At 38.4% G+C, this 19681-nt stretch overlaps 1 protein-coding gene across 1 annotated transcript in view; it reads right to left on the bottom strand.

Moving 5' to 3' along the window:
• Window positions 1–1729: 1729 nt before the first annotated feature.
• mboat2a (membrane bound O-acyltransferase domain containing 2a) overlaps window positions 1730–19681 on the bottom strand; it is a 30060-nt gene continuing 12108 nt past the window's right edge. Inside the window, exons 2-13 of the mRNA XM_032547566.1 lie at window positions 18455–18600; window positions 16861–16938; window positions 13839–13934; window positions 13034–13089; window positions 11872–11929; window positions 10636–10822; window positions 8744–8936; window positions 8097–8200; window positions 7957–8021; window positions 7070–7202; window positions 5775–5926; window positions 1730–4440 (exon numbers count right to left, since the gene is read on the bottom strand). Of these exons, the coding sequence (XP_032403457.1) occupies window positions 4275–4440; window positions 5775–5926; window positions 7070–7202; window positions 7957–8021; window positions 8097–8200; window positions 8744–8936; window positions 10636–10822; window positions 11872–11929; window positions 13034–13089; window positions 13839–13934; window positions 16861–16938; window positions 18455–18600 (1434 nt within the window). The 3' untranslated portion in view covers window positions 1730–4274. The remainder of the gene's footprint in view (window positions 4441–5774; window positions 5927–7069; window positions 7203–7956; window positions 8022–8096; window positions 8201–8743; window positions 8937–10635; window positions 10823–11871; window positions 11930–13033; window positions 13090–13838; window positions 13935–16860; window positions 16939–18454; window positions 18601–19681) is intronic.

Raw genomic sequence — 19681 nt, 5'->3', positions numbered from 1 at the left:
GATTCAGTTCCTTGGTACATACCAATCTGCGGGTCAACTACAAACACAAACACTACCTTATTACATTTATTTAATTTAGTTTAGCTGTGATGAAACTGGTTACTTCAACAGGATATTAACACATAAACCGGCGCTGTTAAACTGACAAACTAAAAGTCGGTGCAACGAGTTACCATCGTAACAGGAGGCTTAGAGATTATTATTAAACTTTATGCCGTGTTTCCAGACAACATTAGCCAGGGTTCCCTCTCTGACAGCGGCTCTGGAGCTCGTCAAACATCTGTCAGGCAGCCAACATATGGCTGCCCCTTTACAGCGGCTAAAAACGACCCAACGGCGAAGCGTTTTACGGGGGTGTTACAAACACAGTGGTTACCCCGTTGTTTCTGTAGCAGGAAGTAACAACTTAAACTAAACGTGACGATAAAGTGGAGTAGAAGCTAGCTATCCAACAGGTTACAACTGTTTTCAATATTTAATGAGCTTTAAAAACAACTAAACTCACCAAACAATGGTTTTCTTACCTACACACGGATGCTCAGTTCCCGCCTTTTAAGTTATTCCTGCCGGTTGAATCCAGCTAAATGTTATTTTTTCTTAATCAAGACATGTTTGGGGAGACTAGAGTTAACTGTAACCTGCTACTGAACCACAAATGTGACGGAGGCTCCGCCTGGTTCCTCTTGCTTTGTTTACAGAGGCGGAACCTTCGGCTTTACACCGGAGCCCCCACCTCACTGCGACTACAACGGGTTATTGCTGCCTTCGGTTTACCTCGGGACTCGGACCTGGGGATGACGTCACACCCGAGTTAACGGCGGTCAGCAGGAGAAAAAAAATTTAGAAAGTAGGAGGAATTCCAAAATGGCCACGCCCCAGTAGCCATTGTTCGAAGTGAATTTTAAGACTTCTGGTCCAGGCTGAGAAAAAAATTATTTCAAGAATAAAGACATAATATTATGAGAATTAAGTTATACAAGGATAAATACTCATGTTACGACAATAAAGATGCAATTTTACCAGAAGAAAGTTGTGCCATTACAAGAAAAAGCTTTAAAAAAGCAAAGCATTTTCTGTTTCTGACAAGACTGCCTCATCATGACTGGATTTTCTTTGTTTTTTGTAAAGTGCCTGGAGATATTTGTTGGGCATTTGTGCTATATACCGGTAAATAAACTGAATTTGATTTAATTATTCTTCCTGGAAAATTCTCATTACCCCCTTTTCCAAATATATGACCTTATTTTGGAAATACAACTCAATTCTGGAATTATTACTTTTTTCCTCATATATTTACAAATTTATTCTTGTAGAACCTTTTTCTTGCAATGACTTTATTTTTTAGCTTTGCTCTAGTGCTCCAACACATTATTTTTAATTTTTTAGAGCTGCAGGCACTACATGTAGCATTATAACCACAGGCTATGAGCGGCTGTATTGGATCTCGAAGTTTGAGAAAACTTCTCAAAAACAAACTTTCAAAATTTTAAAATGTCAAGTGGGAAGTTCAGCTGATTTTCTCTGAGTCTACAAATAGAAAGCTGTTATTTGCAGTTTTACATCTAAGAGAAGACATTTCTGCTAATATTTACATGTTTTTATTTTCATGTATTGTAAATAGCCTGTTTTTAATGTACATTTTGAACAAAAGATGGATGCATGTCTAGTTAAAAACTGATATTTTTTCTCACTAGACAAAAAAAGGAAAACATTTCCACATCCAACAGGATTAGTGTTTAAAAATAATTTCTCTTTATTTCGCCACATCAGAATGTACTCCACTGTTATACAAATAGTTTGATAAATTTCCTTCTGACACAAAAATACCCATTATATTAGTCTGGCGCACACACACACCTCTACACACACACTCTCTAAAACAAGATGCGCCGTTTCTGATTTGGCACTTTGGACGTATGGAGCCGTTTGCATTGATCTGCTGGTATATGTGGCTATGCAGCGCTGCAGCCGCTGCAGCCGCTGCGTTTGTAGCGACGGCGTCTCTCTCCTCTCGCCGGTGGGCCGTGCTACAGAACATGGGTTCCTTTGAAATCACAATCAACATTGACAGAACACAAGAATGGTAAACACACAGAGTTATGGCAGGAATATGGAAATGTTAGAGAAAAAAACCCACAAACAGATCCACACTGAAAGACTTCACTTCTGCTGCTTTGTTGCTTTTTAAATAATCTGTAACTTTAAAGAAGAATAACAGGAACCATCAGTTTCAATCTCTTTTATACTATTTTAACAGAAATACCTCCTGAAACAGAACCAACATCAGATCAGAAATCTGGAAGGTTTCAGATGAACGATGCAGCAAAAACAGCAAAAGGAAACAGTGTCTCATTCACCCTACAGTAGAATGCACCCTGACCCGAACATTAGATGTTCACAATATAAAAATAAAACCATTCATGGCACCGGCTGGCTCTGGACTCCAGAGGTTACATCACGTTTTAATAAAACATGTCACATTTCCTCAGAGATTTATGCATTTAGCACGCCAACGCATTAATCCAATTAGACTGCGGTTAGATTTTTAAGATAAAAAGCTAAACACTTAATCAAAAAAGTGATCAAAATAACACAGTTAATCTATAATTTAACATTGTTTTACATTTTATCATGTTACATTTAGAAACTTTTTAATGGGATTTCCTTTGATGGAGCAACATAAAACAGTGAATAACCGTGAAGTGGAATAAACTGTAAAACTGCCAAGACGTTGTTTCCAAAAGTGTTAAACCAGACAAGGAGAGCATCCAATGAAGATCATGTGTTGGAATGGCCTAGTCAAAGTCCGAAACTAACTGCAATTGAGAATCTGAGGCATGACTTGAAGAACAGTTTGAGTTTATAGATGTTCAAGGCTGGTAAAGACACAACAAAAAATGAATTACTGACTCAGGTAGGCAGAATAATACAACGGAGAATTAGGACTAAAACAACAACAAAAAAACGGGAGGTCATGTTATTAATTTAACTTAATCAAAATTAAAAAACTTGTTTTTCTTTGATGTTAGAACGTTGCAACTTTGTGAGAAAAAGGGATTATTTTCTGTGATTAAAGTCATAAAATGTCTGATTTTAGAACTAAACTAGAGGAGCAGGCCGTTTTTAATGGGTTCCAAGCCCGACCCAGAAAGCTAAGTGGTACACCTGGGCTCTTTGCCTGTGCAGCTCCACATTTTCCAGGTCCAGAATCACCATGAACGCCTCGATCAGGATCCAGGAAACCAGACAGGAAGATGCTGCAACATGACTGCATTGAATCTGGACCCAGAAGATGTTCCGATGCAGCGAACCCAGATCAAACCCTTAGCTTGTTGGGCTTGGAACCTGTTAAAAACTGCCTGCTGTTCCAGTTCGCTATTAAATGTGTAACTTTATGCCTTTAATCATGAAAAATGATCATTTCCCCCCTGGAAATGTACAACTTCATAACAAAAAGTTTTTTCTAGTCAATACAGAAAAATAATCGAGAAGTTTGTGATCTGCAATGACCCAATACATAATAAATAAAAAACTGATTAAATTTTTCCACTTCACAACTATGCACTACTTTGTGTTTATTTATCAGATAAAAAATCCAATTAAACCCATTTTAGTTTGAGGTTGTAACATTTCAAATATGTGAGAAAATGTGTTTGGAAAAAAACGGAAGCCTGTTGTGAGCAAATCAAAACTCCCTTTAACTGTTTCTCAAATAAACTCATGGATCCAAAACGCATAGAACAGACAGACAGGAATCCGGAACAGAAGACTCTATACTCTCTGTCGTTTTAGAGACAAATCTTCCCAAAAAGAAAAAAACCATTAAGAATGTATTTCAAATAGCGTCGTCACAAACGGCTAAATATGAAACACACGACGTGGACTCTTCTCAAAAATAAAAAAAGAAGAAATTAAACCATTCAAAGATCATAAGGCCTGTTCAAAATTGGCAGCTGATAATAAAGTTTTTCTTTCCAAATGACAAACTTCCTGTTCCAATGACAAAAACCCTCCACATACTTCCTGTCTGCCCTGAGGAACTCCACCCAATCCTGACGTCCTTACCTGTAGAGTACATAGAGGGTTTAAGGCAGCACTAAAGTCACCAGATTACTTCCTGTTGGTCTTTAATCCACGTCAGCAGAGTGACGGCTGTCCTCCATGTTGCTACTAGTAGTTTTGTGGTTTTTTTCCTCAGAGTGTTTTTTTTGGGTTCTTGGTTAGGTAATGGGACCCGACCTGGTCCAGGTGTAGCTTGTGACATGCCGGCGGTCTCATGTGGATTTGTCTTTCCGGTTGCAGTTGTTGTCTGTGCTGCTGTGGTCGCGCTGCTCGTCCTGTCCAGCGTCTTCCTTTGCTCTGGCCTGCCGGCGTCTCGATTTGACGGGCAGAACCAGAACCACGAGGAGACACAGGAGGTGCAAGCAAAAGTACCACGAGCTGCAAGGACAAAAAACTGCATCATGAATGGCATTTTAACAAAATCTCTAGATAATCACAGTTTGCCGACAGTTTTTGATTCCACAATTGTGCAAAGATGGTCAAAAACAAACTTTGGGTTTAAGTGATGCTAACTCCCACCTGCAGGTGGCAGTATTTCTTACTCTGCTGCCTCTCTCTTATTTGATGTCAAGTTATAGTCTGTGATTGATGTAGCATGTAACAAAAATCAAGCCAATTTAGTTAAATGGAAATAAATGACTCAAGTAACACCAGAGCAGTGGTGGAAACAGCTAACTATAAAGTTAGTTATGTTAACACTAAAGCACAAATTATAAATTTGGTTCCGCTAATGCTAAACGGCTACAACCACACAGTATTTAGCAGGAGCTAATGCTAAAGCACTACGCCAACAGTATTAAGTGAAAGCTAATGCTAAAGTGCTAACTTCAAATCAAATTATATTTGACATCGAAAGACTACAATCCTCAAACACCATTTAAATTTTGACAAAGTAGCTTTCTATGTTCTATATTGCCCTTAGATATTGTATTTATGTTTATATATTTCTTTCTACTGTCTGTTTTTTTATTTTGTTCCTGTATGTTTCTTGGTTTAAATAAAGTTATTGATGGGAAAAAAGAGAGGACATGAGAAGAGGAAATGGAGCTGCTGTGTAAACAGACTTCAAAATAAAAGCATGAATACAAACATCTGAATACCTGAGGAATTCTTAACAGTCAATAAACAAAACTTTGAAACAGATGTCAAACTTTATCCAACTGAAAGTTTACAAAATAGGCAAATAAATTAGAATTTCAAAATTTATCTGGAAAAAAATATTTAGGGGAAGCTAAGTGAGCTAAATTAAATTATTAGCGGTTTAGCAGAGGTGTGCTCACTGCCGCACCATATCATGTATTTTGTTAGCATTTCTTTAAAGCACACTCAAAAACCTAAGTGTTACATATATTGAATACATTTTATTCTTCCTGAAAAGGTTATAATAATGATTCCATTAACTCAGTCTATCAGTGGGAGCTGATGATGTTTTCTCAATTCTCTGTGAAACATTTCAACCATTTCATGAATTATGTGCCAAGGAGGAGGGCAAAGGTTAACCTGAGGAGTTGGCTCAAGGGTTAGCCTGCTTTCTTTACGCCACCTGACTGACAGCTAATCGCTAACGACCAGGTCTCTATGTCCCAGCACCGACTCGGCCCGTTTTAGTTTCCTCCCATTAATCTGTCTTGCAGCCTCCCAGCAGAGATCCAGATGATTAATTCCTCTCATTCCCAGCAGAGGTTAGCGGTTAAAATATAAACAACACGTACCTGTAGAACTTTAGCGAGGGTCCAACAGCGAGCAAGACGAACGGCACCACCGTGTAACAAATGGCAACCTGCGTACTAGCCCACGTGATGACATCATAGACGCGCTTGTGCGAGTCGGAGACCAAGAAGTATGGTCTGATGTTGTGCCGTACCTAAAGGAGAGGAGCATATTTAAAACTTTAAATTGCATTCTTTCAGTTCCTAGTAAACTACAGCAAACGAGCTAAACGACCCGGTTTGACAAATCCAAACATGTCTGCTCATTAAAGGAGCGTCTCCTGTTTCTCCATCTGAGATCTCTCAGGCAGAAGACAGTAGGATCATTAACTTTATGCAGTAACTGGGTCAGCCTTTTCTAGGTCAGCGGTGTCCAAACTTTTTGTACCAAAACAATAAATAAAAATCCAGCAAATAAAGTAATCTGATGTTTTTATTTGTACAAAAGGGAAACTAAAAAAAGAAAACAGAAATAAAAAACCAAGAAATCAAATTGATCTGATTTCTTTTGTAGGACAGGAGCATTACTCATAGAGGTTCCAAACTTAAAAATGGATTTTGCATGTTTGCCTTATTAAAAGAAAATAATTTATTTTACACAAGCAAAGTAAAAAAAAAAACAACTAAAAACATAGCCACATTTGTTCTTGGCATGCAAAATATTATAGATCCAAAACTTATTTAAAAAATGTTAAAAGATTTCAGCAACTGGAAAAAGATAAATAGTTTGAAAACACTAGTTTAGTAAATTATCAGAGTTAGCTGAAAGAAAGTCACTGCAGAGATTTGGACAAATAATTTTACGTGAAAAATTATCCGACTAACCCTGACTTTTATTCCGACAAAATTGTCGAGTCAAAAGTGTTCATGGGCCAAGAAAAGAGAAAAAACACTTAAAATTAAGCAAATACAACAGTGTGACATTTTTTAAATTATTTTTTGTAGAAAAAGGTTGTTATTTATTTTAGATCCGAAACTTAAAAATGAATTTTGCATTTTTCCTGTGTTTAGAAAAAATAAATCTTTTACTTCCCAAACAATAAACAAAACATACAATATTTTAAAAAGTTAAGATAATCTTTAGAGCCGTCCCAAAAATCGGAATAAAAGTCTTGTCATGTGAGCCAGGCGTTTGAAGGGCTAAATATAAATGCACACCACACTTTTCAGATTTTTTTTTTTTTTCATTTTTTGGGGGAAACTGCATCTTTTTCTTCCAGCGACCTGGATGTGGATTTGTGAAAATTTCAAGTAGCTTCTGGAAAACAATTGGTGCTAAAGGAGGAAAGTGAACTCACGGCGCGGGCGGCCATGGTCATCCCGATGCCGGTGACGAAGGTCAGGTAGTAGCCGGGGTAGACGCCGTGCCACATGGCCGACAGCAGGAAGGTGGCGGCTGTCGGGTTGACGGGGCAACGCTCGTAGCAAACTCTGAGGAAGACGACACGGTGCATTCAGGGCTCACAAAAAAATCAGGAAATATCAGCAGAAATAGCTAAGCTAATTAGCAAAGTTACAGTTTTACTCAAAGGTTTACAGGGATAAATCCATTTTAATTTAGAGATTTTAATAAAGGGAAATTATACAAAATTATACATACAGGCTCAAATAAAAACATACATTTAGAAATGAATTGAATATTAGTAGGAGTGTGTATATATTTTAGTCTATTTCAGATGTCAGCAACCCTTGTAATTTAAAAAGCCAACAAAAAAAACTAAATTAGAACAACAATTGTTACATGATATTTTGGAAAAAGATGGTGTCTAATTTTATAAAAATATTTATTATAGGATATTTTTGTGTCCTTTGAAATGAACCAGGATCTTATTTCTACTTTTAGGTTTTAAAATAAAGAAAAATAAATCTTTTGGAAAGAGGGGATGGACTGATTAGTCTTCTATTTTAATATTTGCAGAAAATTACAGGAAAAACATATTACAGATAGTTTTATTGTGATTCTGATGTGGAAATTAAATATACCTGTTATTGTTATTATATCTTAATTTAAAACTTTATGTTGCTCTTCATTGCTTGAACTCTGTGCAGAATACAGGAAACGCCACAAAACAATCAAAACCTGTTCAAGAAATTTAAGTTGTGTGTTGTAAAATCAAATCTCCCATCCAAAAAAACGCCTAAAATGCATCATTAAAACAAGGAAATAAACACAATCCTCTGTTACCTTTTGAGCCACTGAGCTGTCTGCATGTTCCAGTTGTCTAGAAAGAGCTTGAAACTTGTGGCAAACTGAAAGGAAACAATAAAACTTCAGGAATCAGATGGAAAATAAATCCAAAAGGTAAACGAACGACGACGCCGAACCTCGATATCCAGAATCCTGAGGTTGGAAATCAGATCCCAGCGCGGCGAGCCGTCTGCGTCGTAGCCATTGAAGCCAAACCCGGCTGCGTTGTTGATGGCATCGGCTGCAGACAAATAAACAGATCCAGGAGATTCCTCATGAAATCCAACAGGGTGCAGTTCTCACATGAACACTAGATGGCAATGTTGCACTGGGAAATGATTTTACATAAAAATACTTTTTAATTCTGGAGGTCAGGGAGTTTATTGTGATAATTATATTTTTGATTTGATGGCATAATAATGCAAGAACACATTCTCAAAGATCAATAAACTTTAAATTCTAATGAGCATTTAACACAAGAACTGAAAGAGATTTTAAATATCCAAAGTAAATAAGTAAAACAACCAAAACAACAAATAAAATGAATCATAAGCCTCTGTAAACAAATGTGTCCTTCAAAAGAAAGAGCAAAGCACCAGACTGAAGACTTTTATCAGTCAGTTTTGGTAGAAAGGGAGAAAAGAAAACAAAAGATAAATCTTGCAAATGGAAATTATTTACCTTGTTTTAATTTACCATGCGATTAATTGATTTACTGCTTATTGCGTCAGGACTAATTACACATAACAGGTATTATCACTGTGAAAGTTTCAAGTTTTCTCACCTAGAGTCCACACAAAGTAGTATTTCGGCCTGAGAGCCAGCATGGCCAGGTAAAGGTAGACGACCTGCAGGTAGAACGGTGTGGTGTTGACGAAGTGCTCGTCTATGGCGTAGTCGACCGGGAGCAGCCGGTACAGCGACAGGTAGGTGGTCAAAGAGATGGCGCAGGTGCACAGCTTGGACACCACGGCGCGCTGGGAGGACATGGAAGGAAAAATAAAAACACATCGTTTATGTCATTATGAGCCGTTTTATTATGGATCAGGTGGAGGAAGTCTGAGGCTTCTCATTCACAGATTGGTTATTTCAGATGGGGACACTGTCGTTTCAAACGATTCTTGGATTTATGAGACAAAAACTTTCAGTTATTAGAAACAAACTTATTCACCTACAAACAGGACTTTTAATTTGAAACTTAAACATTTTAAATGTGGCACTAGGAAAGTGAGCATGAAAATAGCCCCCCCCCCCCACATTTTGTTTGGTTGGCTGACACTCACAGCTAGCGTTAGAATTTATTAGAGTTAACAATGATTTCATTAGAGTTAAGGTTTATAGATTTAACAATGTTTTGGTTCCCATCGCGAGGGCGCTCAGTACACATCAAACAGCGGGTGACGCTCTGGCAGGCTGTAGGAGTCCGCAATTGCAGAGAGGACAAGCTTGTTGCCAGCGGATGTGGGGAGCGCTACTGTAAACCGCTGTATTTCTTTTACAGTTTAAACTGAATAAATAGGCTGCACGAGGAGGGACTCGGACCCCTCATTTCCTGCTGTGTAACATATACATGTAAAATGTTTAACTTTTATCTCTTATTATTCCCTCATTAAAAACATACCTGCAGTGTTTCTTTCATTTAAAAAAAAATCTCATCATTAAGAATGTTAGTCTTAAAGGGAACCTTTTGTGTAAAATTCACATTTTGCACTTTTTCGTGCAAAAACGTTGAAAGAAAAATGGACGTCGTACGTCCATTTTGGGTTTTTACTGCTTCTAAAAACAACCCAAGCGCTTAAAATAAACACCCAGCCATTTTATGGCAATAATTAAAGTTTTTTTGGTATTCTTCTGAATGTAACGTCACAAATCAGCAGCCACTGAATCTCACCCAGTGACTCCAGGCAAGACCAGCCCGTTACCTAGCAACCCCGCAAAGTTCCACTCGTTACCTAGCAACCAAAGCAGAGCGCTAGCACAGTTTGCTCAGCTGGTTTTACCGCCCTAAAAACAGTTCATTCTGAAAAGACCAGACTGAAATGTCATTATCTGAGAATCATTTTATGGGGAAAACATTTTTATGAACGTGTTTTGTATAGGCCATAGATCTATGCTAACCAGTTCAATGAAAAACAATAGGCCACTTCTAAAGAACCAAACCAGTTATTAATAAAGTATTCTTCTAAAAATAAAAAAATGCAAACATGCATTCATCAAACAGTTGTTCCTGTAGAGATGCTCCATGAAATCAGGATGGAAACTGAAAAGACTGATCTGTTACCAGTCAGTGAATGCAACATATTAAAGGGCGACGTATTTTTTTTCCAGGCACATAGCGCCATTTCACATTAAAATCAAGCAACTATATTACCTACATATCAAATATGCCACAATTTAATGCCTTGAAATTGGGCCTCTGTCTCTTTAAGAAGTTCCTGAAAAGAGTTTTTTTCTTGTATTTTCTTACATTATTGGGCAAAACTGGCAAATCAAAGTAGAAGAAAGGTCAGAAATGCTGATAATTGAAGCTCTGCTTTAATTCTTAGGTTTATTTAAACCTTTGCTCTAAAAAAATGCCTCAAAGTTTCATATTTAATGACTGTTTAGTTTGACAGCCTTTTCTGTTTGAGTCATTTGAGCTGATTCAAGGTGTGCGAATCTGGATCCGACCGGTACCTTTGGTGAAGGCTCAGCCTGCTTGGCCTTCCCGTTCTCTTTGCCGTTGGCGTTCTCCTGGTGCCGGCGCTGGTACGACGTCCCCTCCATGAAGGCCATATAGTCGTTGTAGGAGCAGGTGGGTCCTGCCAGGATGCCCATGAAGTTGCAGTTGTAGCTCAGGTACTCCAGCAAGCTGGGCATCCGGCTGAGCAGAACAGGAGACGCTCGTTATCAGGATGTGAAGCGACAGAAAGACACAAAATCTGAACTATTTGCTGCAGGTTTTCTGGGGCAGGTTTTCTGCAGCGCAGAGCGTTTCTGAACATCAATTTTTAAATGTCACCACAAATTCTTAAAGGGCCGGTATTATGCTAAATCAACTGTTTTCAGCTTTACATCAAGTTTTTCTCTTATCAGAAACAAACATGAAGTTTTGCTTTGATTCTTTCATGCATGTTTGAGAAATCCTTTCATCTCCATGGCAACCATTCAGCTGTGAAAAACACTTGGTAGGACCTAGCCCCGCCTTCGAGATGCAGCTCCTACCCAGAGCTGCATCTCGACACAGCAGCTCCTTCAGACTAGCCAGCAGCAATTAGCAAACACCTGGTGGAACTGCACAGCTGCCGAGCTCATTATAGGAGCCACTTCTCTGGTAAAAACGTTGTTAAAGGGTTATTAGAGGAGCCATGTTGGGATGACTTCCTGAAGGCAGAGTTTAAGAAAGAGCAGGAAGTTCTTAAAGAGACAGAGGCCCAATTTCAGGGTGTTAAATTACAAAGTCAAATTTATTTTAGTCATATTTTATGTACACAACATTTTTAAAACAACTGAAGGAAACATAGTTACTTGATTATTCTATAAAATGTCACTACATGCCTGGAAAACACATAATACCGCCTCCTTAATGGAATTTAGGTCTCTACTTTGACTAGGCCATGCTTTGATCTGAGCTGTTTCACTGCAGCTCTAGCTGTGTATTCATGTTAATAAAGGAAGTCCCGCCTCGTAGCGTGAGCGGCTTTGTTGCAACATTTCATCTCCATCAGAGAAGATTTGAGAGGGAAAACAATCCGCAAAGCAGGAAGGACGGACGAGGGATTACAGGCATTCTCGTAAAACGATTCACCGATAGCAGCCGGCGATAACGCCTTGATTAAAACACCACCAGAGAGCAGGCTTACACTCTAGAGAACAGAAAACAAGATGTTAAATTCAACCGTCTGAGCTTTAAAACATACCTTAGTCACATACCTGATAGCTAGGTATTTCTGACTGGGAGTCAGCTGTCCTTCCCTGCGCTTCGACAAACCTGCACACACACACATACACACACCAGCATGATGCACGCTGTGAAACACATTCAGGTTTAACCTGAGGTGTTCAGCATTCAGAGGGCAGCCACGATGGCGGAGCAATGTAAACATGAGCAAAAGGTCACGACCCCCGGAGATCGCTCTGTTGTTGGAAACCGACAGCTTTTCAGCCCATTGGGCGCAAAAACCAAAACTGTTTAAACAAAACTACGCTGCATTAAGACTAACATTCACCAAACCTGAAGAGGAGTTTCACTTTATACATGACTTAAAGGGAAACTAAAGGAATGAACTGTAAAAAATTGAAAAAAGAATGACAAAAATTAAGGGCTGGGTCTCTACTGAGTTAATTTTGATTAATTAATTACTTAGATTTGAACACAATTAACTGAACTTTTCCTTTTTACATAGAAAACTCCCAGCTGGAACCTTTGAATTAGTTTCTGGTATGCCTGTAAATCTGACGCAGAAGCTACACATGCTAACAACAGCGATGTTACGGCTCCTCTCGACTCACTGGAGGTTCAGCTCTGCTTCAGAAACCGATCTGATTAGATGCTGGGAAATACTATTGTGTTCAAGTTGTGCTAAAAGGAATTAGCCTATCAGTGAAGCTATTCAAGCTTAAAGTAGCATATCAATGCTAACCATGTAGCAGCTAACGCGAACGTCCCCAATGCTAATGCTAATGTCTGAAATAACCTGAATTACCCAGTAAAAACAGTAAATATCTCTGTTGTTGAGCTCATATGTCTGTTTACTCAGTAATTTAGCAGCAAAAAGAGGTTTTTGAATTTAATGAATTGCTTATTTTCTCAATTAAAATGCAATTAATTAATTACAGACATTTTAATCGACTCCTAGTTTAAAGCCTGTTGGATCTCAATCTGTGGCCTGAGGAAACTGTTGGCCAATGGACCCATTACATAACGGCGCCTGTGCTCTCTTTCTGCTCCACTGGCCGGCCGATCGAGCCGTCTCAAAAATAAAGTTTTATTTTTTTAACTCCTCAGAGAATCAAAGTGGCACTTTCACTTCTGCCTCATCTGGCGCTTTAGTTTCCAGAGACGCAGAGGAGCAGGAAGCCGCGCGCATCTTACCGTCATGGATTTCAAACGCCATGCTGGTGATCTTCTGGGTTATAACCATCATGGGCCTGAAAAGCAAAACAAACAAATAACATTTATTTCTGTTTTATTCAGCATAAAATACAAATTAAATGGGAAAAATTATGACCATTGAACAGTTTAGACACATTTTTAATCCGATTTCAGCGACAGAGACATATTTTGATTTATGCACAACTTTGTGTTGCATCATCACTTAAAATCCCAGTAAAATACATTAAAGCCTAAATATTTTTGCTAGAAATGACTCATTTTTCCAGGTGTTTGTCATTTCAGCTAATAAAAGTTTCCTTTTACCTTCATTTTGTTTTGTTTTGCCATCCACCTGATGGGCCCAGATACCAATTAGCCCAGTAATAGCAGCAACAGAACCAGCTGCACCAGTATCCTTACAATGGGAAGTTCCCTCCTGGATAATTAGGGGCTTTTTTAACTTCCTGTTACTCTTCCTTCCTGGCGTTCTTCCTCTTGACTCTAAGAGTGTTGCATTAGTCATCTCTCTGCTGCTTCTTCTTGCTGGGATCAGCAGAATAAATCCACGCATAATGAATGACCAAACAGAGGCGTTCGGCTCAGAGAAGCATATTTGATTTGACATTTTGAAGCCAAACAGACAGACGGACGGCCTGTTTGGGTTTGCGTTACGTTGCTTAGCAACCAGCCTCCTCCAACCTGCAGGCCGTCTAGCGGAGAGGGAACCGACTCGGCGCTTCCAGCATCATTTAGGATGTTTCATGTAAAGATTTTATTTAAAACGTGCGGCGTTAGAGAAGCTCACCCAGTGAAATCTGCAGAGTACATGCCATAGTCGAACACGTAGACTCTTGTGATCTGACAGAGGATCAGGTAACCGAGGGTGACGATGAAGCAGTACCTAAAGACACAGAGAAACAACAGAGACAAGTTTATACTTTTGCATTCTTCACAATAAATATTGCAAATACAGTCACATATGTTCGCCTTTAAAGGGCCAATATTAAACATTTTCCAGGCACAGGGCGGCCATTTTATAGAACAATCAAACAACTATGTTAAAGAAATTTGACTTTTTAATTTAACGCCTTGAAATTGGGCCTCTGTCACTTTAAGACATTCCTGTTCTTTCAGAGGCTCCGCCTCCATTACAACATGGCTCCTCTATTAACCCTTTAACAACGTTTTACTCACTGAGTCGCAGCTGCTATAATGAGATACTTCAAATGTTTGCCAATTGCTGCTGGCTAGTCTGAAGGAGCTGAGAGGGGGAGGACCTGCGCCGCAAAGGAAACTTAAGAGTTTCCTTTGTTTTTCAGAAAATTTCTTAAAAATTTGGTCTTTGTTGTTGTTTTTTGTTTTTTCTATCTGCAATGGCCCTAACATGCTGTGGTAAGTATTTGATGATTTTGTATGAATTTCTATGAAATACTGAAGGGATTAATTAACTAATTTTATTTTTAAATGAGTGCACTCAGTTTTACGTTCTTTGCATATGACATTTTTAACATACCGTTGCTATAGTCTTTCATTCTTATTTTTCTGTGCATCTGGATGATTTTTGTCATCACTTTGCTGCTGAATTTCTCCACTGTGGGACCATAAAGGATATTGGTGTTGACTGGATTTACTGCCTGGGTGCCGGCGGCATTCCTTGCTTTGCTGCAACTTGTTTGCGCAATTAGTCAAATAGAGGACATTTCCATCAGACCGAACTGTGAAGCAGCAGCTCACAGTGAATTAATGTTTTAAGTCCTCAACAAATAAAGAATAATTGTTTAAATTATATTAGATTTGCTTTTTTTTGTTGGTCCCAACCCAACGCTTCCTATAAAGTCCCATTTTTTATTCTTTTCCCAAAATGTTTGAGTTTCACAAATTTTTTGTGTTTCTACTTGGCAGATACAATTGAAGACAGACAGACAGACAAAAAGATTTTTTTCCTCATAGATATTTTTCTGCAGTTATGCTAATCGCTCTGCTAGCCATTCATGTGTAACCATGTAAGGTCGAGCTCCAAGAGCAAAGGTCGTAGGTCAAACAAAAGATCGCCGTGTCCGGTCAGAAAGCTGTGGGCTTCCTGGCCGGGTCAGAAACTCATTTGTTATGCAAAGACCTGAAAGGTTCAGTAACCTCAGCAAACAGCGACGTGTCAGCGAGTTCTGGGACTTTACCGCTGGACCCGGAAAACTTTTAGTTATATCTCTAAAATGCATACAGTATTTAATCATATTTTTTAAAATTTATTGATGCTGCTACGAAACAAACACTGGAGAAAATGACTAAAATTTCATACTGTCAACTTTTTTTATTTAATATAAATGACTGAAATTCAACATGAAGATAAATCAAAAATATGATAAGAAATTTTTCACAATAAACGGTAAACAATAAGATAAATTTCCTATAGTTTGGGGATAACCTGAATGTAATATCTATGGTGACCCTAATGAGTCAAGGTCACAGTAGAAAACCTGGTCGATGAATCAGCGAAGCTGAACAAATTAAAGTTAAAAGTGCTAAATTATAAAGATGGTTTAATTTACAGAATAGTAATATGGAATATACTTTAATTTCAGGACTATAAGATGGTAATTTTTTCCTATATTTGAACTCTGCAGATGAGCTCATAGACTCAGTTTGTCTGAACCAGAACTCCATCATCTGCTCCACCTGCAGCCGCTGTGGTTCTCTGAGTCAAACCAACCTGTTCCCCTCCTGGCCTGTGGGGGCGCTGCACCAAGAACCACTGAAGGAAACGACACAAAAACCTCTGAAGACACTGAAAGCAACTTCCTTCTTCACTAAATGGAAACAAAATGGAGGCGTCAGATTTTAGCGGCTTTCTCTTTAGTGTTTGGCTAAAGATCAGGAGCCATTTCTGCTGCTAGCGCTAGGCTAGCGTGTTTGTTTTGGTTGTATTTACCCAGAATGCCCTGCACTCTGGTCTACTTGGTCTCATCTTCTGTAGTATTCTTTACTGCATTCTTTATGATAAACAATCACCATCAACAAGAAAAACATAACTAAAAAAACCCGATAGGATTTAGTAAAACAAGAAAACTTAATAAATACTTGAATTTTGTACGTTAAGAATACAAATATGTTTACCCATGATTGTCCTTTTAGGTAACATTTATTTTAATTTACTTTATTTTTAAATGTGACAGCTTGTTTTAACATCCATGTGCTGATTACTTTAACTAAAGCGTAAAAAATTATATTTATGTTAATTGCCTTTTTTAACACTTAATAGTTGGTGCTTAAGTATCATCAATAATGTCTTCTAATAACATATACGTAATCAAATTTTCTGTCAACCTTCAGGCACCACTGCCACCAGGCTCAGCTAGTTTTCTGTGGGAACTTGCAGATAGAAAAAAATAAACCCAGACCTTGTCTCCTGTCGCCCAACATCAGTGTCTGACCTCACAAATGGAGCTGTTAGAGCAGCTTCATGTTGCAATCTATAAATTAAGAGTGGGATCCAGGATGGCATTACTGTGGACTAACAGGAAGTGGAAGTATCATGATGTTGGCTGTTTTGATGGGAAATGGGAAAATGACGACAAGAATGAAATTTAAAAAAAAACACAGAATCAGAACAAATTATTACGTTCTAGTGAGTTCTGACGCCTGCTTTGCTAAAAGTGATGCTAACTCTATTAGTAACACTCAGCTGAAGCTCTATGAGGGACGTTTATTAGGTTTACTTATAACTTTGGACTGGACCAAATAAAGTACCAGTTTGTGTGTTTAAAAGTTCCTGCAGATGTGCGGCGTCCTGGAGAAAGAACCATAAAATGCTTCACTGAAAAATGTCTTACTTGTGCATGTGCTCCAGGCTGGCAAAGATCATCACCCCGTAGGAGAGGCCGCTCTGCACCAAGAAATGGACCGAATACCTTTAAAGACAAGACAAATATCACACAAATATTACGCAAACATATCAATAATTATTGAGTAATGCAGCAGGGTCCAGGCAGTCAGAGCACAGGAGAGAAATCTGAATTTATTTCAGCTAAACTCCTAAAAATTCATCCCTATGATGTCAGAACAGGCTGCATGCAGATCGGTCCACCATCAGAGCGCCACAGGAGAGCAGAAACACCGAGTCCAGCAGCGCCGTGATCCGACCCACGACAAGCCGTCCAGCAGAGCAGAGACGCCGCTCTGAGTTAGCCGAGAGTCAACGCAGACGACGAGGAGAGGAGGCAGCGGCGGAGGAAACATGACGGCAAAACAAAAACAGGCGAAAACACAACAGCAAAATATGTGTTTCCCATTTTATAGCAGAATTGTTATGAAAATGCTATACATATCAAATATGACTTAAAAGAGAGTTTACTTTCCGATTTAACGATTTTTATTCTTTTCTATCCTCTAACTTAATACGCGCCTTTCTAGATTAAAAAAAAAAATCACTTATTATCGTCAAGGCAAAACTCCAGGTTTGTATTTGATGAGGGAATAACATTCTAACACAATATAAAGCTAAAATAGGTCAGTTTTACATGATCCTGCCTCTTTAAGGAGGAGGAAGAAAGAAAATCTAATTTAACTGGGAGGAATGGATTAAACCAACATGACAACAAGTCCTGCAGACAGAAACAATCAGCTTTGTCTTCGTTCTGCTTTACTGTCAACTTCATGGAAGTCATCCCAACATGTTTCTGTTTCTCCTGCAGCGCTGACAGCAAAATGCAGACAGGAAATATTATGGCTTCCTGTTCTACAAACAAATATCAGGTCCAGGCTGGGAAATAAAATGATTCACTATTTTTACATTTATTTTATTTTGAACATGATAGAAGTATAAAATCACACACTACGAGCATAGCGTTGTAAAACTCAGTCATAATAATACGACTAATAACAAAATTCTAGTAATATGAGAATAAAGTCATAATAAAACAAGAATGAATTTATACTATTAGCAGAATAAAATTGCAATAATTCAAGTGTAAATTCAGAACAACAAAAGAATAAAGTTGCAACAATATGAGAATAAAATCGCCAAATTTGCCCTTTGAGGTCTAAAAGTGTAAAGGGTATTACAAATAAAATCTATTATTATTATTTTAAAGTCATAATATTATCAGAATAAAATCACAATATTAGAATAAAGTCGTAATGTCAGAGAATAAAACTGCACATTTTTTGCACCGCAGGAGTCACATGATGAGCTACTGGATGTTACTACTGGCAGAAACGACAAAGAAGACGACAGGAAATGGTAGGACGACCGTGGAGCTGAATGTTTTTTGAACAAACTTTGTCACATGTGATTTTAATTGGTTTTCTTTTTTAATGGAAACACAGAAATTGAAAAATTGTGTTTTTTCGACATTAGCAGATGACCAACAAAGTTTTTGTGCAGGTTTTTCATGAAAATGCAGGATAAACATGGCAACGCCTTACCAGCCGAAGCAGAACAGAGCCAAGTACAGGCCCAGGAGGGTGGCCACCACGTGTCTGATGAAGGGACTGGTTTTACTGGGATGGAGGTAGATCCGGAACCACACAGCCATGAGCAGAGCGAACAGCTGACACGCCACGAAGTTCACCTGCACACAGGGAGCAGAAGAAGAAGAAATCCCATGAAAACACTGAACTCCATGGTTTCATTTGCATGAGAGGGATTAGAGCAACAGTCAGTTTCAGCTTCACTCATATTGAGGCGTTACGTTTACTTACATAACGCTTCAGCAACAAAGTGCTTTACATCATAAAAACATCATGAAGTCGTGAAACAAGAAATAAACATTTAGGTGAGAGACTAAAGGAGGGATGCAACACATCAGTATCATAATTTCTCCATGTTTGTACTGTTTTTTTACTCTTAGTTTCTGTGTTATTTACCATCAATTAACACAATTTTTAACCCTAACTTTCTGACTTCTTTGTCAGTTTAAGTGTTTTTACCATTAATTTTCATCTTTTTAACAGTTTATATGTTTTTAACATCAGTTTCCATATTTTTTGTGCCAATTTTAATGTTTTAAGTCAGATTTAATGTTTCTTTTACTCAATTTTAATTCTTTTTTAGTCAGTTTCAGCTGGGTTTTTGATCGTCAGATTTAGTGCTTTTCGGGATCCATTTTTTTCACTTTGCCAATATCTGTGGTTTAGTATCGGCCAATACCGATCAGATACAAAAATCATCTAGAAAACCAGTAGAAACATAAGTGCAACAAAACCAATCAAAACCAGAATAAATCTATAAGGCGAGTAAAAACTTTTTCACAGAGCTGTGTGTCTGATGTGAGATGATCCGACAGCCCTGCTGGCGTCGCGCCGTGTTTGTGTTTACGCCTCCGTATGTCAGCATAAACTGACTCAGGGAAAATCTTTAACATCCTGTGAAGCTGTTCCTATTAACCTCACACACCTCCCAATGTAAAGGGAAACAAACACCCCTTCATGCAAACATGGGAGCATCACTGCAGCACATTATTTAGACATTAATTGCTATGAGATGAGATTAATGAGGAGGGAGAGGAGATGCAGCCCAACGTCTGTCTGCAGGTGACATGCTGACAAATCATTAGCGGTGAAACATTTTGTTTGTCACATAAACGCTGAGGCAAGCATGCAGAGAACATGAACCGTAACAAGAGTTTGCTCTCTTTTCCCTGTGGGTGAAAA

This window comes from Xiphophorus hellerii, chromosome 19 (genome assembly GCF_003331165.1).
Source record: "Xiphophorus hellerii strain 12219 chromosome 19, Xiphophorus_hellerii-4.1, whole genome shotgun sequence".
Lineage (NCBI taxonomy): Eukaryota > Metazoa > Chordata > Actinopteri > Cyprinodontiformes > Poeciliidae > Xiphophorus > Xiphophorus hellerii.
This window is presented reverse-complemented; position numbering and strand designations above follow the sequence as displayed.